This window comes from Amphiura filiformis, chromosome 2 (genome assembly GCF_039555335.1).
Source record: "Amphiura filiformis chromosome 2, Afil_fr2py, whole genome shotgun sequence".
Lineage (NCBI taxonomy): Eukaryota > Metazoa > Echinodermata > Ophiuroidea > Amphilepidida > Amphiuridae > Amphiura > Amphiura filiformis.
Window position 1 is genome coordinate 92,069,674 of NC_092629.1, and position 23,066 is coordinate 92,092,739.

Sequence of the window (23,066 nt, forward strand, 5' to 3'; positions counted from 1 at the left end):
TGATAAACAAACCACCAACAACAAAAATCCCGAGTCGGTAGAGGGCGTTTCGACTGAAAAAATCTGGAAAAAAATGGCTACTTTGGCTACCAGTTTCCTCTCACACTCGCAACGAGTGTTGCGTTTGTACAAGAAAAGCTACCGTCATTTGGAATCATGGATCGGAGCAGATAGGTATGATACAAAATATGTAAATAGGCAATCCAAAGAATTCAATTTTATGAGGCTTCTATGCCACAGACATGACAGAGGCTTTACATGCAAGTTTGGGAGCTTGGAATGGTGCAGAATTTTGCTCCTGTACTACAATCAAATTAAGTAATTCTTGGCCAAACTGGAACACTGTGAACGCTAGTGGCTCCGCGATAAACACACGTGAATATAGCGCGGTACAGAAGAAAGTATACACGCACCTTTATACACTGCGTACACGCTAAAGTTGTTTTTTTAAAACTTCTGTGGTCGTGCCTGTGCGTATCGCGTACACACAAGCGTAAACACAAAAGCATAAAACAATCATGCTGATGGGCAGTGATGGGCTGATCAATGCACTTGATAACAACCCGGCTGACCCATTGGTCTTCTGCGCGGCGCGTAGTAGGCGACCTTGTCACTTCTACGCGATCGTACCCGGACCACGGAAGTTTAAAAAAATTGAGTTAGGATTGAAATAATTACATGAAGGATCGACCGTAACACTAACAGTACATGAACACTGCCTCTTGTGCCTAGATGTAAATTAGTCATTGTGTAAAACTGAGTTTATACTCATGATTGGGTTACTCATCATCAGACTGAATCATTGTCGTTTACAACTGTACAAGTTATGCGTGTAATTTTAGTGAATGTTGACCGACAGAGGTTGTCGTAGTGTAAGGGTATTTAAATACAAAAAAAAATGCCCCTCATTAATATTAGAAATTGCCCCCTGGTTCTTAGCAAAACTTGCCTGTGGTCCCGGTCCCTTATTTCAATCCAGTCGTTGACTTATATTTCTGTAACAATACTTTTAATGTACCATGGTACGGTATAAAATTTTCTGATATATTTCAGGTTGAAGTTTATGTACCAGGCAGCACTTTTGAGGGATCGTTTCGATCAACATAAAAATGAGACTGATATGAGGGTAGCAACTCGGCTCTTACAAGAAGGGGAAGATGAATGGTGGGAATCGCAACATCCACAACCTTACAAATGTAAGAATGATATACACATGTACATGTAGATATATAGACATGTACACCTCACAACATCCACAACCATACAAATGTAAGAATGATTTATGACACCTTGGCTTATATTAAATTAATTTTTTTTTTACCTTGCGACACCGCGTTTCATTCAGCGTAGTGTTTACAATCCTCCAGACACGGCAGATCATTGTAATTGGGGGGGGGGCAGGTCGTAGACTTGTATCTGCCCAGCAAACACAAAACGTTTTTAAAACAAGTTTGGTTTTGGGTAAAAAGGTTTTAGTAACATTAATTGTAGGGTTATATAAAGGTCATGAAAACATTTCAAACACTACAACAACCTTTTTATAATATTTTCAAAATGTTAAATTGTAAAAAAAAAATGGCAAACATTTTTGTCAAATATTTGTCAACACTTCAATACCATTATGTTTGAATATTTGCAGTAAGTGTAAAAAAATGTTTTTGAAATGTTATAAAAGTGTTTAATACCCTATACCCATAATATAACCCAATATTTAAATGTTTTCTGGTAACCTTTTCTAACCTTTTGTGAATATGTCAAAAACATTTCAGATTCATTCACATAAGGCCAAGTAAAATAAATTTATAACATTTACATGTATATCATCCCTGCCCTGCAGGCTGCCCTCACCGATTTTATTGAGATTTTCAAATAATTTTGTTATTTTTCTTATTTGCTCCTTTACTTCGTTTCTGAAATGGCAAAAGCATGTACAGAAGTTCATGGTTATCATAACACATTGCAAACACTTCTTCAAGCTAAGGCGACGAAAAAAGAAAACCCTGTTCTACGGGCCCGACCGACCCAGATTTTGAACAAATTGGGGAAATTTTTTTTCCTGTACAAATGAATGCCGACCCAAATTTTGGAAATTTCAGGAACAAAATTTTTTTTTTCGTATTTTCTCAATTTGCAAATTATTTACCGATTATGGTTATTTTTGGGTCATTTCAAAAAAAAAAAAAAAAAAGCCGACCGACCGACCCTACTTGAAAGGTCCGTCCGCCCGTAGAACAGGGTTTCTTTTTTTCGTCGCCTAAGGGTAGGACTTATGGGGGATAAAACAAATATATTAGGGGCCTCCCACTTTTTATGATATTCTTGTGTTGACAAAGCCTTTGCAATTGCGATTTTACACAGAAATGAATGGCCAATTTATAACACAGTAACAAATAATAAGGGCCTCCCTCAACAAATTTTGAGAAAGTTTGGATGATATACATGTTGTTTATTACTTGGCCTAACATCATTTGGTCATGTTTTTTATACTGGGACCCTAAAAAAGGTGGTGCTGTCACATTTTGCTAAATCATTTTGTCTACTTATTCCTATATTTTTGCTAAAATTCATCATGAACAAATGGTTTTGGTCTTATTTTGAAGATAAATTATTAATCTAATGAATTAATAACAAATACAATTAAACAAATGTATTAATTAATTACAACAGCTTAATTAAGTTAATTAGTCAGGGGTGGTGCGGAAGTGGAGGAGCCGAGGCGGAGGAGCTCTGTGTAATTCCAATGGGAAGTTGATGTTCATTAATAAAATTTATGCACTTTGTTGCCTAGTAGAAGTAAAAATGCATTTTGCATAATGTTAATCTTATTTTTTAACTTTCTATAACTATAATTGCCTAGTTAATCTTAATGAACTTAGTAATTAAGGATTTAACAAGCTTTTAATTAATGCAGTGGAATGTGGGTCATACAATACAATGGGCTGTAATTTTGCATGCATGCATATGAAATAAATTTCAATATTGTTTTATCTTTGAAATATGAAATAAATCTTCTAAAAGGAGATTATTACAGTCAAAGGATTTAATCTGATGACATATTGATCTCTGGTTATTGTTAAATAGTTAATTGATGTAGGCTAATTGTACATGTATTGTACATGTACCTTTGTTACTAATTATTCACTGAATATTGATTTTTGGAACACCCTATATAGGAATTGGATATATTTAAATTTGATATTATAGCAATTCTGTAAACTATTTTGAATATATCTTCCAAATTTAATGGCACTTAGGGAAATTTTACATAAATTAAAAAATTAATTTACAACTTTTTTCACACCCTGTATAACACAATGGGCTTAACAAAAATAGTGCAAACTATACATTTAATGAAAGGACTAACTGTGTACATTCCAAATATCAAGTTCATTTTCCAATTTAATATACTATGTAGAAATATTGGGGCGGTAAAGAAATTTAATTTTTTCGGTATTTTTCAATGGAATCACCCTGTATATTTTTTGGTACACCCTGTATATCCATTCAAACTTTACAGATTTGCAATCATGACAATATATGCTTTCTAAAAATGTACACTTTTACTAGTTTGGGTGAAAACTTTTTGAAATATAATCAGAAATACAAAAAAGGAGTTGATTTTTGACAAATTGCAAGATGTGACACAATTGGGTCCCACCTCAAAAAACATGACCATTTACTTATTAAATTTTATTTTATCATCTATTGTAAATTTCAACTTATTTGATATTTTCTTAACAGTTATTGACTCACCCGGTGGAACCAGATATGAACGTGATATACCATCCCCTGAATTTGTAAGTTATAGTATGTGGCGCTATGTAGTGCTATTTGAGTTAGCATTTTTTCTTGCTACATTAGTGACACCAATTATGTTTGGCATCCTTAACACCTCAAATGATAAAACTAGAATTGGTTCCATGTTTTCTATGCCCCCATGCTTCCCACGAAGGTCATAATGGGGCCAAAGTGAATGTAAAATTTGTTGCATCATGTTGTGATATGCCTCAAATTGTTCTTCCCCATCAATAGAAATTTTAAAAAAGTCAATTGTCATATTGCACAGGGGGTGTAATAGGAATTTAAAAAAGTCAATTGTCATATTGCACATACAGGGTTGTAGATTAGATACTGAATCACCCATTCAGGTAACCTCATTTGAAATTCACACTCCCTGTTAGGAAGATAAGATTGTTTCTTCCAGGGGATGTATGAATTTCAACTAGAATAACCCATTTTGGAACAGACAACCCTGAATGGGAGCACGGTGGCCGAGCGGAACGGGCTAGGACTCATAATCGTAAGGTTGCGGGTTCGAGCCCCGGCGACGCCATCGTGTTGTGCCCTTGAGTAAGGCACTTTATCTCGATTAAGCGTGAGATTACTCCTCTCCACCCAGGTGTGAAATGGGGAGCTGTTATGAATACTGTCCATTGAGCACCGCCTAAAGGTATGAGCATGCCTTGGGCATTGTATGGCAGCTGACATATTCTAATGACGGCGAAATAAATGTAAAGCGCTTTGGTACATGTTCACATGTGAAAGGCGCTGTATAAATACAAACATTTATTATTTATTTATTTTAATGGGCGGCTCCATTTGAAATTCACACTCCCTGTGTGGGAGATTAAGGTTGTGTCTTCTATAGGGGGTGTTACTAAAATGGGTGACCACATTTGAAATCTACACCCTGTGCATGGGAGATTAAGGCTGCCATAGTGGGTGTATGGGTTCTGGAATCTATCCGAGGATAGGATTGTGTCAGTCGGGACCCTTCGTGATTTTCACTGGATTTTGGCCTGCCTGTTTTCCAACGACGTCCGTAACTTTTATATTAATTTCCAAGTAATTAAGGGCTGTGATATGAGCGTTTGGACAGTACTTATTGTGGGACATTAGAGCACATTAGACATATCGAATTGCATTCTGAATACGAAGAATGTCCTTCTGATATCAAATAATTTTGATTTTTGAAATTGCAATGTAATACACATTTTATGGCAAATGATTAAAATTGATATTTTGATATTTAAAACAAGTACTCGAAGTAAACTTTATAAATCTGATATTTATACTTAAAAGTGTATGTAGGTGGAATGAAAAGCCGACGATCAATTGAAAATTTTGACCTTTCGTATTGAAGATGTGAATTTTTTTTCCAAAACATAGGTCTTTTTGGGAAAAAATCCATATTTTCAATATGAAAGGTCAAAATTTTCAATTGATCTTCGGCTTTTCCTCCCAGCTACATACACTTTAAGAATATGTTATTAGATTTATAAAATTTACTTCGAGGACTGTTATATATATCAAAATGTGAAAATATCAAATTTTAATAATTTGTCATAAAATTTGTATTATATCGTGAATTTCAAAAAATGAAAATTATTTGATATCAGAAAGACATTTTTCGTATTCAGAATGCAATTCGATATGTCTGATGTGCTCTCATGTCCCACAAAAAATACTGTCGAAACGCTCAAAACGCTCATTCCAGATCCCTTAATAAGTAAAACCATAATTTTTTTTGGTTATCTGAACTTTCAAATTATGTTCCCACTTGTACTCTTCGATCTGGAAACACATCCAAATTCTTCAAGAAGCAAAATCCAATCATGGGGTGACAGATCATATGCAATCGCAGCTCCACGTCTATGGAATGAACTGCCTATTTATATTAGAACTGCTAAAAATGTTACTGTGTTTAAAAAGTTGTTAAAAACTCATCGTATGTCAGAGACATTCTGTAATTCTGAAGTTATTTTCCTTGATGATTTTGCTTCTAGTTTTTGTTTGTTTTTTGTTTTAGTGCCTTGAGCACTCTTAATTGAGTGGATATGTGCCTTGTCACTATATTATTGTTATCATGACTAAATTGAGGTATGAAGTTACTCCATTTCCGGAGGTTCTGCGCCCGAGCGCAAAACCTCCAAAACCGGAGGTTCTGCGTATAACGTGCGCAGAAACTCCGTTTTTGGAGGTTTTGCGCATGGACGACAGTGACTATTATTATAGTTAACTAGATTTCGCGGTTCTCGGGTTGGGTGGTTCTCATTATAGGCCTATCTCTAATTACCAAACACCCGTTACCCATATACCCGCTCTGACCTTTTAAACTACTATGATATAGGCCTGCGTCTCTTAATAGTGATCAATATAATGGGCTATGCCTTACCTGGTTCTGGTCCGATGAGATGCACCTGTAAATTAGTCACATGCACACTGTAATCTGCGATACCCGCATTGCGCCCTCGGAACTCCGCGCACACGCCCGTTGATAATCCGCGTACGCGCTCGCGAGCACGCGATAGCTCCGCGCGCACGCGATAGCGCGCGGACAGACGGACAAACTCTCTATAATTAGTATTAAGATAAACCACCACAGCGTGCGCAAAACCTCCAAAATCGGAGTTTCTGCGCCCGTCGCAAAACCTCCGATATTGGAGTTTTTGCGTATCAAAACTAACATTATAATAAATGTTTAAACATGCTTAACTTCATTACTTTTAGTATACGCAAAACCTCCAAAATCGGAGTTTTTGCGCCCGTCGCAAAACCTCCGATATTGGAGTTTTTGCGTATCAAAACTAATATTATAATAAATGTTTAAACATGCTTAACTTCATTACTTTTAGTATACGCAAAACCTCCAAAATCGGAGTTTTTGCGCCCGTCGCAAAACCTCCGATATTGGAGTTTTTGCGTATCAAAACTAATACTATAATAAATGTTTAAACATGCTTAACTTCATTACTTTTAGTATACGCAAAACCTCCAAAATCGGAGTTTTTGCGCCCGTCGCAAAACCTCCGATATTGGAGTTTTTGCGTATCAAAACTAATATTATAATAAATGTTTAAACATGCTTAACTTCATTACTTTTAGTATACGCAAAACCTCCAAAATCGGAGTTTTTGCGCCCGTCGCAAAACCTCCGATATTGGAGTTTTTGCGTATCAAAACTAATACTATAATAAATGTTTAAACATGCTTAACTTCATTACTTTTAGATACGCAAAACCTCCAAAATCGGAGTTTTTGCGCCCGTCGCAATACCTCCGATATTGGAGTTTTTGCGTATCAAAACTAATATTATAATAAATGTTTAAACATGCTTAACTTCATTACTTTTAGTATACGCAAAACCTCCAAAATCGGAGTTTTTGCGCCCGTCCTAAAACCTCCGATATTGGAGTTTTTGCGTATCAAAACTAATACTATAATAAATGTTTAAACATGCTTAACTTCATTACTTTTAGTATACGCAAAACCTCCAAAATCGGAGTTTTTGCGCCCGTCGCAAAACCTCCGATATTGGAGTTTTTGCGTATCAAAACTAATCTATATAATAATACGCATCGTCTATCTGTCTATCTGTGTGTCTGTCCGCATATTTTCTCGGAGACTAGGGGTCGCACGTTCCTCAAACTTGGTGGGTGGGTGCAGCTTGGTATGAGAAAGAACGAGTTTATATTTCTTAAGGTCAAAGGTCAAGGCCGGGGTCAAGTTCAATTGAAGTCTGATTTCAAACACTTTAAATGGCAAATCTAGCCATGCCAATGTGTTGACCTTGGACTCTCAAACAAAAGTTTCCACGGTGACCTTTTCGTCAGACCTACGGTTAAGAGGTCAAAGGTCAAGAAAGGTAAACATTTCAAATTGCCCCTATAGAGCTCAAACTTGGTGGGTGGGTGGACCTTGGACAAACAAATAATAGTTTCCACAGTGACCTTTTCGTCAGACCTACGGTTAAGAGGTCATAGGTCAAAAAAAGGTAAAAATTTCAAATTGCCACTAGGCCCTATATAGCTCAAACTTGGTGGGTGGGTGGACCTTGGACTAACAAACAAAAGTTTCCACGGTGACCTTTTCTTTAGACCTACGGTGAAGAGGTCATAGGTCAAAAAAGGTAAAAATTTCAAATTGCCTCTATGGAGCTCAAACTTGGTGGGTGGGTGGACCTTGGACTAACAAACAAAAGTTTCCATGGCGACCTTTTTGTCAGACCTACAGTTGAGAGGTCATAGGTCAAAAAACATAAAAAATTCAAATTGCTCATGAAACTTGGTGGGTGGGTGTAACTTTTGGCCAAGTAAGCTCAGATTTGAGAGCGAAAGTCAGGTCAAATTGCAAAAAGCTGCAATTGAGCTCATCTGTGAGGACAGTGATCCCAGCCAAAGGACACACCCTGATTTTAAGATCTGCAAAAGCCAATAACCATGACAGCCAAGAAATACGGGTAACCGCCTAGTATTATAATAAATGTTTAAACATGCTTAACTTCATTACTTTTAGTATACGCAAAACCTCCAAAATCGGAGTTTTTGCGCCCGTCGCAAAACCTCCGATATTGGAGTTTTTGCGTATCAAAACTAATATTATAATAAATGTTTAAACATGCTTAACTTCATTACTTTTAGTATACGCAAAACCTCCAAAATCAGAGTTTTTGCGCCCGTCGCAAAACCTCCGATATTGGAGTTTTTTTTTTGCGTATCAAAACTAATATTATAATAAATGTTTAAACATGCTTAACTTCATTACTTTTAGTATACGCAAAACCTCCAAAATCGGAGTTTTTGCGCCCGTCGCAAAACCTCCGATATTGGAGAATTTGCGTATCAAGACTAATATTATAATAAATGTTTAAACATGCTTAATCTTAATTACTTTTACTATACGCAAAAACTCCAAAATCGTAGTTTTTGCGGCGGTCGCAAAACATCCGATATTGGGGTTTTTGCGTATCAAAACTAATATTATAATAAATGTTTAAACATGCTTAACTTCATTACTTTTAGTATACGCAAAACCTCCAAAATCTGAGTTTTTGCGCCCGTCGCAAAACCTCCGAGATTGGAGTTTTGCGTATCAAAACTAATATTATAATAAATGTTTAAACATACTTAACTTCATTACTTTTAGTATACGCAAAACCTCCTAAATCGGGAGTTTTTGCGCCCGGCGCACCGCCTCCGATATTGTTGCCTTTGCGTATCAAAACTAATATTATAATAAATGTTTAAACATGCTTAACTTCATTACTTTTAGTATACGCAAAAACTCCAAAATCGGAGTTTTTGCGCCGGTCTAAAACCTCCGATATTGGAGTTTTGCGTATCAAAACTAATATTATAATAAATGTTTAAACATACTTAACTTCATTACTTTTAGTATACGCAAAACCTCAAAAATCGGAGTTTTTGCGCCCGTCCGCAAAACCTCCGATATTGGAGTTTTTGCGTATCAAAACTAATGTTATAAAATTGTTTAAACATGCTTAATCTTAATTACTTTTAGTAATAGTATACGCAAAAACTCCAAAATCGGAAAACCTCCATTTTTTTTAATTGAATATATCGGACCCCTTGAAACGTCGATAATGTATTCAAGTCATTACAATTGAGAAATCTTTTGTCGGTATATGTGATGCAACCTCATTGAAACCTCAATAATATATTATTCAAGTCATGAATTGGGACATCATTTGTCAATATACGTGTGATCTGCCGACAATAAACACCGCTAATGAGTTTCCTATTCACCTTGGCTTATCTTATAGGAGAGTAAGACGCTCTTTATGGGATTAGCTTATAAGACGCTCTTTATGGCAACAATTATTCCTACTTTACCCAAGGTTATTTATGATCATGCAATGTTGATAACATAGCATGACCACAAAGAGCAGAGCAGGCCTATTCATGTAAATATAATTCAGTGGTTTGAGAGGCAAATAGTCCCTTACAGGTATGAGATGTTCATGATGGCAATCTTGACCTACAAAAAGGACATTATGAGATGTTGACAATCTTCCAAAAAGGACATTTCATCCTTTTGAGTTCATCCTTTTGAGTAAATGTTTACTTCATTGATGTGTGACTAATTAGGTGTTCATACAGTCCTATATACTATGTGATTGTATAATAGGTAATTCAATGACCATCCAGACTACAGGCATAGTATCTTCACAAAAATGCCAGGACAGAAGGCCAATTTCGGGCTATTCCGGGCTATGTCAACATTAGTCTATTGTGTTGGCGTGAAAATTTTTAGCATGCAAGTGCCCTGCTAGTGCCTTTGAAACTAATTAACATAATTTGACACCCTTAACGTAAACAAAAACAAAATTGGACGTTTTATTGGGGTGCGGACAACTTTACTCTACGCAACGCAAAAATCCGTTTTCCGAAATAATGTAAAACGTAGAAGTTTTTAGCCTTACCAACTCGAAAAACTCAGTAATTTATTATAGATATTAGTTTTGATGCGCAAAAACTCCAATATCGGAGGTTTTGCGACGGGCGCAAAAACTCCGATTTTGGAGTTTTTGCGTATACTAAAAGTAATTAAGATTAAGCATGTTTAAAAGTACTACATTTCGGAAGTTTAAATATTATTATGCTATTCGTGTGGATACGCAAATCCACCATTTAATTCAACTTGAAATATGTTTTATTATCCTTTATTTTATCATTATTTTTTTGGTGAAATCTTAACAATATTTCCCCTTTCTTTTTATATTTGCCAAAAACTTTCATGAAACTTAAAAGTGCTGCATGAATGACTAGTTCAAAAGAACGTCGATAAACTTTGGCTTATCCTAAACATGGAAGAAAGAGATAAGAAGGAACCACAACGAACGCATTCACTTTGTCCACTCCCTTTACCGACATTTAATTGACATTGTTATTCATGAGGATTTACTTTGATCAATACCCCGCGTTAAATAGGTGATTGGTATTGTACTCCATGTATTTGCATGTCTTCTGGAGCGTGTCTGAAGGATGATTTGAACTAATGACCTTCCGTGCAAGCACTCTATAGGATTTTTTCTGGTGACGTGATCATCGGTCATTGATGGCCTACATCTTTTTCTTCCATTTCGCCCAATTTTCCCGAACTTTGATGACTTTTTTTCTCAGAGTTGGCAGTCTTTGGCACTGAAACGAGTTAGCTAGTTACGATTATACACATATAAACTATTAAATTAAACAGGTTTCATGTACCGGACTCAACCGGAACATTGTACATTATTTAAGAACATTTTGCATCTATTTTTCATCGAAAAAGTTCTTTTAATGCGTCAATAGATAAGCGGATTAAAACTTGGCCGATCGAAGTCGTTGTGGTTCCTTCTCATCTCTTTCTTCCATGTCCTAAATAACCTTGGGTAAAGTAGGAATAATTGTTGCCATAAAGAGCGTCTTATAAGCTAATCCCATAAAGAGCGTCTTACTCTCCATATAAGATAAGCCAAGGTGAATAGGAAACTCATTAGCGGTGTTTATTGTCGGCAGATCACACGTATATTGACAAATGATGTCCCAATTGCAATGACTTGAATATATTATTGAGGTTTCAATGAGGTTGCATCACATATACCGACAAAAGATTTCTCAATTGTAATGACTTGAATACATTATCGACGTTTCAAGGGGTCAATTTAAAAAAATGGAGGTTTTCCGATTTTGGAGTTTTTGCGTATACTACTACTAAAAGTAATGAAATTAAGCAAGTTTAAACAATTTTTATAACGCAAAAACTCCGATTTTGGAGTTTTTGCGTATAGTAAAAGTAATTAAGATTAAGCATGTTTAAACAATTTTATAATATTAGTTTTGATACGCAAAAACTCCAATATCGGAGGTTTTGCGACGGGCGCAAAAACTCCGATTTTGGAGGTTTTGCGTATACTAAAAGTAATGAAGTTAAGCATGTTTAAACATTTATTATAATATTAGTTTTGATACGCAAAAACTCCAATATCGGAGGTTTTGCGACGGGCGCAAAAACTCCGATTTTGGAGGTTTTGCGTATACTAAAAGTAATGAAGTTAAGCATGTTTAAACATTTATTATAATATTAGTTTTGATACGCAAAACTCCAATATCGGAGGTTTTGCGACGGGCGCAAAAACTCCGATTTTGGAGGTTTTGCGTATACTAAAAGTAATTAAGATTAAGCATGTTTAAACAATTTTTATAACATTAGTTTTGATACGCAAAAACTCCAATATCGGAGGTTTTGCGACGGGCACAAAAACTCCGATTTTTGAGGTTTTGCGTATACTAAAAGTAATGAAGTTAAGTATGTTTAAACATTTATTATAATATTAGTTTTGATACGCAAAAACTCCAATATCGGAGGTTTTGCGACCGGCGCAAAAACTCCGATTTTGGAGTTTTTGCGTATAGTAAAAGTAATTAAGATTAAGCATGTTTAAACATTTATTATAATATTAGTTTTGATACGCAAAAACTCCAATATCGGAGGTTTTGCGACGGGCGCAAAAACTCCGATTTTGGAGGTTTTGCGTATACTAAAAGTAATGAAGTTAAGCATGTTTAAACATTTATTATAATATTAGTTTTGATACGCAAAAACTCCAATATCGGAGGTTTTGCGACGGGCGCAAAAACTCCGATTTTGGAGGTTTTGCGTATACTAAAAGTAATGAAGTTAAGCATGTTTAAACATTTATTATAATGTTAGTTTTGATACGCAAAAACTCCAATATCGGAGGTTTTGCGACGGGCGCAAAAACTCCGATTTTTGAGGTTTTGCGTATACTAAAAGTAATGAAGTTAAGTATGTTTAAACATTTATTATAATATTAGTTTTGATACGCAAAAACTCCAATATCGGAGGTTTTGCGACGGGCGCAAAAACTCCGATTTTGGAGGTTTTGCGTATACTAAAAGTAATGAAGTTAAGCATGTTTAAACATTTATTATAATATTAGTTTTGATACGCAAAAACTCCAATATCGGAGGTTTTGCGACGGGCGCAAAAACTCCGATTTTGGAGGTTTTGCGTATACTAAAAGTAATTAAGATTAAGCATGTTTAAACAATTTTTATAACATTAGTTTTGATACGCAAAAACTCCAATATCGGAGGTTTTGCGACGGGCACAAAAACTCCGATTTTTGAGGTTTTGCGTATACTAAAAGTAATGAAGTTAAGTATGTTTAAACATTTATTATAATATTAGTTTTGATACGCAAAAACTCCAATATCGGAGGTTTTACGACCGGCGCAAAAACTCCGATTTTGGAGTTTTTGCGTATAGTAAAAGTAATTAAGATTAAGCATGTTTAAACATTTATTATAATATTAGTTTTGATACGCAAAAACTCCAATATCGGAGGTTTTGCGACGGGCACAAAAACTCCGATTTTGGAGGTTTTGCGTATACTAAAAGTAATGAAGTTAAGCATGTTTAAACATTTATTATAATATTAGTTTTGATACGCAAAAACTCCAATATCGGAGGTTTTGCGACGGGCGCAAAAACTCCGATTTTGGAGGTGTTGCGTATACTAAAAGTAATGAAGTTAAGCATGTTTAAACATTTATTATAATATTAGTTTTGATACGCAAAAACTCCAATATCGGAGGTTTTGCGACGGGCGCAAAAACTCCGATTTTGGAGGTTTTGCGTATACTAAAAGTAATGAAGTTAAGCATGTTTAAACATTTATTATAATGTTAGTTTTGATACGCAAAACTCCAATATCGGAGGTTTTGCGACGGGCGCTAAAAACTCCGATTTTGAGGTTTTGCGTATACTAAAAGTAATGAAGTTAAGTATGTTTAAACATTTATTATAATATTAGTTTTGATACGCAAAAACTCCAATATCGGAGGTTTTGCGACGGGCGCAAAAACTCCGATTTTGGAGGTTTTGCGTATACTAAAAGTAATGAAGTTAAGCATGTTTAAACATTTATTATAATATTAGTTTTGATACGCAAAAACTCCAATATCGGAGGTTTTGCGACCGGCGCAAAAACTCCGATTTTGGAGTTTTTGCGTATAGTAAAAGTAATTAAGATTAAGCATGTTTAAACATTTATTATAATATTAGTTTTGATACGCAAAAACTCCAATATCGGAGGTTTTGCGAAGATCGCAAAAACTCCGAGTTTGGAGGTTTTGCGTATACTAAAAGTAATGAAGTTAAGCATGTTTAAACATTTATTATAATATTAGTTTTGATACGCAAAAACTCCAATATCGGAGGTTTTGCGACGGGCAAAAACTCCGATTTTGGAGGTTTTGCGTATACTAAAAGTAATGAAGTTAAGCATGTTTAAACATTTATTATAATGTTAGTTTTGATACGCAAAAACTCCAATATCGGAGGTTTTGCGACGGGCGCAAAAACTCCGATTTTGGAGGTTTTGCGTATACTAAAAGTAATGAAGTTAAGCATGTTTAAACATTTATTATAATATTAGTTTTGATACGCAAAAACTCCAATATCGGAGGAATTGCGCTGGGTGCAAAAAATCCGATTTTGGAGGATTTGCGTATACTAAAAGTAATGAAGTTAAGTATGTTTAAACATTTATTATAATATTAGTTTTGATACGCAAAAACTCCAATATCGGAGGTTTTGCGACGGGCGCAAAAACTCCGATTTTGGAGGTTTTGCGTATACTAAAAGTAATGAAGTTAAGCATGTTTAAACATTTATTATAATATTAGTTTTGATACGCAAAAACTCCAATATCGGAGGTTTTGCGACCGGCTAAAAACTCCGATTTTGGAGTTTTTGCGTATAGTAAAAGTAATTAAGATTAAGCATGTTTAAACATTTATTATAATATTAGTTTTGATACGCAAAAACTCCAATATCGGAGGTTTTGCGACGGGCTAAAAACTCCGATTTTGGAGGTTTTGCGTATACTAAAAGTAATGAAGTTAAGCATGTTTAAACATTTATTATAATATTAGTTTTGATACGCAAAAACTCCAATATCGGAGGTTTTGCGACGGGCGCAAAAACTCCGATTTTGGAGGTTTTGCGTATACTAAAAGTAATGAAGTTAAGCATGTTTAAACATTTATTATAATGTTAGTTTTGATACGCAAAAACTCCAATATCGGAGGTTTTGCGACGGGCGCAAAAACTCCGATTTTTGAGGTTTTGCGTATACTAAAAGTAATGAAGTTAAGTATGTTTAAACATTTATTATAATATTAGTTTTGATACGCAAAAACTCCAATATCGGAGGTTTTGCGACGGGCGCAAGAACTCCGATTTTGGAGGTTTTGCGTATACTAAAAGTAATGAAGTTAAGCATGTTTAAACATTTATTATAATATTAGTTTTGATACGCAAAAACTCCAATATCGGAGGTTTTGCGACGGGCGCAAAAACTCCGATTTTGGAGGTTTTGCGTATACTAAAAGTAATTAAGTTAAGTATGTTTAAACATTTATTATAATATTAGTTTTGATACGCAAAAACTCCAATATCGGAGGTTTTGCGACGGGCGCAAAAACTCCGATTTTGGAGTTTTTGCGTATAGTAAAAGTAATTAAGATTAAGCATGTTCAAACATTTATTATAATATTAGTTTTGATACGCAAAAACTCCAATATCGGAGGTTTTGCGACGGGCGCTAAAAACTCCGATTTTGGAGGTTTTGCGTATACTAAAAGTAATGAAGTTAAGCATGTTTAAACATTTATTATAATATTAGTTTTGATACGCAAAAACTCCAATATCGGAGGTTTTGCGACGGGCGCAAAAACTCCGATTTTGGAGGTTTTGCGTATACTAAAAGTAATGAAGTTAAGCATGTTTAAACATTTATTATAATGTTAGTTTTGATACGCAAAAACTCCAATATCGGAGGTTTTGCGACGGGCGCAGAAACTCCGATTTTGGAGGTTTTGCGCACGCTGTGGTGGTTTATTAACTATAATAATAGTCACTGTCGTCCATGCGCAAAACCTCCAAAAACGGAGTTTCTGCGCACGTTATACGCAGAACCTCCGGTTTTGGAGGTTTTGCGCTCGGGCGCAGAACCTCCGGAAATGGAGTAACTACATACATGCTAAATTCTTACATTATTTATTTTCTCATCATAACTTTCTTTTTTCACAGGTATTAGACATGTATCATCCGAGAGAAAAGGCCCAATACCCATACTACTTCGCCAGACGAGAGAAACGAGTTGCAGATGAGACTGCAAGGTGGAATGAGCTCGTAGCTGAAGAAAAAGCGTTGCTAGAGGGCGCTGGCAAGAAGCTTGGCTCGTGATGTTGCGTTTGAACTGTATAGTGAATTATTATATTTTATTGCCATATCAAAAGTGTGAGATTGATTTGGATGGCACTGTTGATTTCTTTTTCTATCCTCTATAAACAAGAGTAGAATTGACCCATAGTTCTTTATGTATGGTTTACCTGACTGCGACTGAGAGTAAGAGGTTTATTCTCAAAAGGTTCAATGAGCTATGCCAGTTGAGTTGAAATCCATACACCCCCTATGGAAGACATGACCTTAATCTCCCACACAGGGGGTATAGATATCAAATGGAGTCTCCCATTCAGGTAAACCCATTTGAAATCCATACACCCCCTATGGAAGACATAACCTTAATCTTCCACACAGGGGGTATAGATTTCAAATACAGTCACCCATTCAGGTAACCCCATTTGAAATCCATACACCCCCTGTGGAAGACATGATGTTAATCTCCCACACAGGGAGTGTAGATTTCAAATAGAGTCACCCAATCAGGTAAACCCATTTGAAATCCATACACCCCTATAAGACATGACCTTAATCTTCCACACAGGGTGTGTAGATTTCAAATATTTGGAATTGGATCTGTTTTGGATATGCAGCTCTTTCCATTAAAATAGCCATGTGACATGGCAATGGTTTTGGCACTATTGACAAATTAGTAAAAAAGTAATAGGACTTATTTGCTATTTTAGTTTGAAAAAATTTGAGTGATGAAAAAATATTTTGAGTTGTGGTCTTCCAAAAAGGCTAGTTACTTTCTTGTGTGATTTTCTTACTGAGCCTGATTGGTAGAAAACGATATAATCAAAACAAAATTGAGGTTTTAGATCGCTTAGCCTTTTAAGCTTAATTCCCACATTCCTACTGTCTATTCTTACCATATCTCTGATTGGCTCAATACATGATATAGTCCTCCTTGCAACCAATCAAAATACTTCTTAGAAGATGATAATTTGGTCAGTAGGGCCCATGGGGTTAACAGATTGGAAACATACACTGGACTAGTGCTGGTGAACTGCTGTATGGAAAGAACATCCATTGCTATTGAACTATTTTAATCTGTTATCGGAGGTAGAAAAATATCCACAGTGCCATAAAATCTCAACACTTTTGTTCAACGTGCAAAGAAGACACCTGTCCAGCATGTGTGTAGTCATGTGTTTTCTGCAGTGTGTATTATATTGATTGAATTAAACAAAATGAGATGAAGAAATACACCAATTGTATTAGGCACATGAGCCAAACTTGTTTGATCTTAGGATCGACTGTTGGTGCTGCATTGATAGTCGTTATTAATGAACTATCAACTAATTAATCAGAATTACTGGTTAAATTGTATTGGTCAAGTCAACTTCCATGTTTCACAAGTAACAGCATTCAAGTAATTGATATTTTAAAACTAATAAAGGTCAACAAGTATCGATGCTCAATTGACAGCTATGGATATGATATTTATAAATTATATTACTCGGGATATATAAAGGGCACAGCCACTACATACAATTTGTCCAGCAAAAGTACCTAGATGAAAGCATCCACTCCAGAGAAGCGAATAGGACACATGTCGGTGTGCATGGATTTACTCAAAAATGATTCGTGCAAAGTTATTGGGTTATGCTGCAACTTAAATATGTTATGGAAAACTTTTCTACCAGGAACAAAGCATTTTATAATGATTTTTGTTGAGACAAATACACCAAATTTTGGATGACAAGTTGAAATTGTTCATGTCAATTGTCTTCCCATTTAAAATCACTGGGTACCAACCACTGTGCCAGAGGTCAACTCTCCAGACATACTGCCACCTGGCCATAATGGCAGCATGCAATGGTGTCCAAATGGATGCGGTATTTATAAATATCATATGCATAGCTGATTGAAAGTTCAAACACGTTTGGCTCTTATGCCTTATCACCCTATAGAGAAAGATTAGCATGACTGATATGATGAATATGTATGCAGTGTAACCTTACATTCTGGGGTGTACCTTCAACATTTTTTTTAACCTAACTCGTCAGACTAGTAACCAATACTTAATAGTCATAAGCCCAGGTGTTGCTACCAGCCAGACTTTTTACAGATCGACCAACCCTTACTTTGAAACTTTTAGGGCAGTACAAACTTTTTTAGGCCTAGGTACAATCTGTCATGGCACAACTTACTCGGAGTGACACAAAGTCACTAACGCATATTTATCGTAAAATTTGATGCAGTTGTTTTTGTAGTTTCCATGGGTTGTTGGTAAGAACCTGAATACCTGAAAACCCTGCCAGTTATTGCACCAATAAACACCATTATTATGTTTTGATGGATCCAAGTTGTGATAATATTGGATCCAAAACATAATAATGATAAAATTGGATGCTTTACGCCCAATATTTATTGGTTTCGCTATGAGTTGTAAAATATTGGACTCGACTAAGTCTTGTCCAATATTTTTAAACTCATAGCCCGACCAATAAATATGGGCTCAACCGATCCAATTTTATATCAAACAGGACGACAAAGGGAGTCCAAATAATTATTATCCTTCTCTATAATTGGGATTGGCCATAACTGTAAAAATCTACACATTTTCTGGTCAGAGATGAGTTGATTCTTGGTAGAATTCTTGTAAAACATGACCAAACTAGATGTAATTGCAATCAGACTTATAGCCAGGATTCACTGGGGCTGGAGGGAGATAAAAAGTGAATTTTCCATGCAAAAAAGGGCTCATCTTTAAAAAAAAAAATGAAAAAAAGCAGACCTTTTGTGAATTTGTCCTTTAATAAAATGGCTGATTTTCAATGCTCTTGAAGAAAAAAAGTGGACCTTTTTCCAGATTGGCATGGGGTGCATCTCCCTGGCTACAGCTCTGGTTGCAATTTATACCAAACACAACCAGGTTACCATTATTATCATCCTAGTTTACAAGTAACATAAAAAGTGTGATGAAATAAAAGATTTAAAGTTTAACGAATGAAGTGTACACCTCTGAAGTCTTTATGTGTCTGTCTGTATCCAGGTGGGCTATTCTATTTGAAATCCACACACCCCCTATGGAAGATGTGACTTTAATCTCCCACACAGGGGTGTAGATTTCAAATTGAGTACCCATTTGGGTAACCCTCATGGGGTGTATTAATTTTAAATGGAATAGCCAATTGTTGGAATATTAAAGAGACTTTAATAGATTTTCTGTCCAAAATCAAAGAGATTGTGATAACGCCCAAAGAGAGCCAACTCGACCATGTTTGAGTGTCCCTTGTTGGGGCCAAATAATGTACCTCCGGATTAGGCCAAAAAAATTTGTTTGCTTGCCCTCCACCGACCGACCAAAAATTGGCCAAAATCAGGGTCGCCCCTTTTCAAAAATTTTTTTTTAGATTTTAGTTTCTTGGGTGGGTCACTCACTACTTGACTTGTTATGCACCCGTGTCCAAGAAAAACATCTAAAAGGGTATGTTTTTCACCACACAGCGACGTCGACGTCTTTTTGAAAAAGGGGTACTTTTTCAGAAGGCATTACCATTTAGGGGTCCTTTTTCAGACGTTTAGGGTTAGTAATATTATTACTGATTCTTGTTACTTTTGAGCATATTTTCTTCATTATCTATATGTCTGCAACATCAAAAAGACACCTTGGGTATCAAATTAGTTAATTTCCCTGTTTACGCCATTTAGGGTATCAATATATATATTTCTCAGTTGACGCCATTTAGGGTATGGATTTTGCATGTGCTACGCAATTTAGGGTACTAGGATTTTGCATGTATTTCGCCATTAAGGGGTGCAATTTGGTTATGTGAAAATTCGCCATTAAGGGTGCATTTCAGAGGTGTTCGGACACGGGTGGGAGGCACTTTTGTGTGAGAGTGACCCCCCGGGATAATTTTAATGGGTTTTTTATTACTATCTGTGTGTAAATTTCATTCAAAGCTAAATAGAAGAAAATCTTTGCTGTAAACTCATAAAACATTTCATAACTGTCCATTGCTGCATCCATGTTTCCAATAAACTCAAGCTCAAACAAGGGGTGGTGCAATAATTATGTGTACCCCGGGTGGTGAATTATAGGGGGGGGGGGCAAATATTTTTTGGCAGGTCAAAGGGGGGTTGAGCAATTTTGGCACATCGAAAAGGGGGGCAAGCAATTTTTGGCAGAGATATTTTAGGCACCATTTCTTTATTATGCCTTAAAAGGTGTAGGAAAACAGGAACATGTTCAAATATGCAACATTTCGCTCGCAATGTTTAAGGTTTTAAATAAGGGTTCTTCAAAATCTTACAGGTGTAAAGAGGGGGGGGGGGACAAAGACTTTTGGCATGTCAAAAGGGGGGGCAAAGGTTTTTTGGCATGTCAAAAGGACCTATTCTATATAGGGGGCAAAGATTTTTTGACACAGCCAAAGGGGTGGGGGCAAGCAATTTTGGCAGACCATTTTGAGAATTCACCACCCCAGGGTACACATAATTATTGCACAGCCCCTAAAAGTAGCAGGGATGTGAATCTTCCAAGATTTTTCCTGATATCCTGGATTTTTTGGCCAAAATTTGGCAGCATTTTAGCCCAATTTCACACTGTGTTTCAGTATTTTCTACTACTTATAGGATATTTCACAAGCTTTGAATCACACCCCTGAAATAGCTATCCATAGCATCAAAAGTATAAGTGTGCAGGTGATCAGAGGAAACAATACAAAATAGATAGGAGAGGAGGGCAAAATTATATATTGTAAAATTGGTGGGTAGGGAGAAAAGTAAAAAATATTTCCCGGCTGCCATCACAACGGCGAAAAAAGAGAGGACATTACGTTTTGTTACCTGGAGAGATTTGATCATGTCTCACCCCCTTTTTAACCAAATCGACGATAATAACTCTTGTAGTGAGGGATGAACATTTAACCACAAATTGCCTCAGGCAAAACTCACATCCTGGGAACTAAATACCACACAAGGTCATTTTTATGTAACTCATTGACCCATTTGTGTTATATACTGCCTCTAGCTCTAATGACATCCTTGTAATCTGGTCAACTCATTGACAGATACTGAACCTCAGGAGGGAATTCAATTTTGATCAATTCTCTCCAGGTAGTGAAACGTAATGAGAAAATTGATCGATAATCATGCACGCTGTGTGTAATACGATGAATGGTGATGACATCCACTAACTCAGGTAATTCGCCTGGAAAGTCATTTACATAATGACATCCTTCGCATATATTCCCACCATCCAATCATATTTCTTTTTCACATACCATATAAGGATATAGTGGGCGTATAAATCCAAAATTTATTATTATTTATTTACCTGAAGAAAAAGGTTTTTGGTCAAGGCGTTTTGCTTCTATATACGACCTGATGAATATAGCGGTACTTTGAGGCGAATTTGACATGTAATTTGAACGCTTTTCTGAGAAAGATTGCTCTGACATCGTCTCATACATGTAACCCTTCGCTAATCTGCTGAATAATATTTTTTATGAAAATTACAGGTGTCTTTAAAAAGTAGATTTCCTAGATTATGTGAGAATTCCAGTAATTTGAGCATACCATTTTTCACTGACAACGCTAACTAGTAACTCCCCCATACCTATAACACATGGATCTACGCAGTGTAAATTGGGAGGTCACGATGTACTGTGCGGGCTCTGTATTAAGTATAGGGAAGAGGACAATAACTGCATAATGACAGAATTTATTCAAGCATTACTTTTAGAATTCAGCATATTCCTGTCGTCCCAGGAGCAAACTGCTGCCTAAAATGTCAGGTGGATGGGTGGTTATAGATTTCAAATATACCCCCTGTGGAAGACATGATCTTAATCTCCCACACAAGGGATGTAGATTTCAAATGAAGTCACCCATTCAGGTAACCCCACTTGAAATTCACATTCCCTGTATGGAAGATTAAGGTCATGTCTTCCATGGGGGGGGGGGGTGCATGTTTTTCAACTGGAATAGCCCATTTAGCCGTAATTTGAAAACAAAAGTATACAGGAAGTTATTATGTACAGAATTTATTTTAAGCACAAAATACATCAATAACTAACAAAATAAAACATCAAGAAATGCAGTCTGTCATAATTCTGCTTATCAGCACAACAGCTGGTTTATTTTTGGTACCAATATGGCCCACCTACTGTGAAAATCCAAATATTTGATGTTACAATTATTTTTTTGCACTTTTCCAATTTTAACTGTTTAAAATGTTTTTTAAATTTGTGATTTTATGATGCTAAGCATCCATACATTGAACTATATGAGGGGTTATTAAAAAGTTTTTGAAATCACCCATAAGTGAAGAAGGTATATAAATGACATTTTGTCGGTGTAATCACTGGTCCTTATCGATATCTTACACTTCCCACAATTCATTTCTCCAATTTCAATTTTCGGTATTGATCTATTAGTAGTACAACATGGGTCGATACTCGATAGTGACAATGAATAGAGGTACAGAGCACATCCAGATCTTACAAAATATTTCTTGACTATCAACCCATGTTTAGCCTGTCTATTCTCAAAATAACAACAAAGGGCACCTGTGTACAAAGTATGGGGAGTGTCACTTGATGAAACGAGGTACAAATGTTGCAAAGGATTCTGGGAAGGGCAAGATATCTTCTCTGTGAGGAGATTGTATTATAATTTAAGACAGAATTAAAAAGACTTGTTTGTGTCTGACATCGCTCTCAATCAAACTTGCTACGACCCTTGATTGGTTAATAGTGCACAAAAGGAAGGTTGATTCATCTTGTGTCAATCAGAGAAAAGGAATCACAGAAAATGGCGAAAAATTGTGTACTTTTACAAGGCAAAAAACACCTTTTCTAGGCTCTCCCTCATTTCAAATCATTAGTTTTGGTTTCTCTTTTGTTCAGAAACCAAAAATCAAGGGATTAAAAAGTAGAGCAGATCTGGTCTGCAATCTCTGTTCACTATTATGCTGGGAGGACACAGTATATAGGGTATATAACCAGAAGTTTACAATAGCCTATTGTGCTAACATAATTATTATCATGATTGATATC

General features: G+C 35.8%; 1 protein-coding gene across 1 annotated transcript; it reads left to right on the plus strand.

The window, feature by feature from the left end:
- The first annotated feature begins 27 nt into the window (after nt 1-27).
- Nucleotides 28-19,009, plus strand: LOC140146829 (NADH dehydrogenase [ubiquinone] 1 beta subcomplex subunit 9-like). The gene is made up of 4 exons (XM_072168708.1): nt 28-174; nt 1,054-1,196; nt 3,742-3,797; nt 15,901-19,009. Exons 1-4 carry the CDS (start codon nt 74-76, stop codon nt 16,054-16,056), a joined length of 456 nt encoding a protein of 151 aa, XP_072024809.1. The 5' UTR covers nt 28-73; the 3' UTR covers nt 16,057-19,009.
- The last annotated feature ends 4,057 nt before the right edge of the window (nt 19,010-23,066 follow it).

Coding starts and splice junctions, on each gene's coding strand:
- LOC140146829 (XM_072168708.1), top strand. CDS start 74: ATGGCTACTTTGGCTACCAGTTTCCTCTCACACTCGCAACGAGTGTTG. Junction 175..1,053: donor TCATGGATCGGAGCAGATAG/GTATGATACAAA, acceptor GATATATTTCAG/GTTGAAGTTTATGTACCAGG. Junction 1,197..3,741: donor ACATCCACAACCTTACAAAT/GTAAGAATGATA, acceptor TTTTCTTAACAG/TTATTGACTCACCCGGTGGA.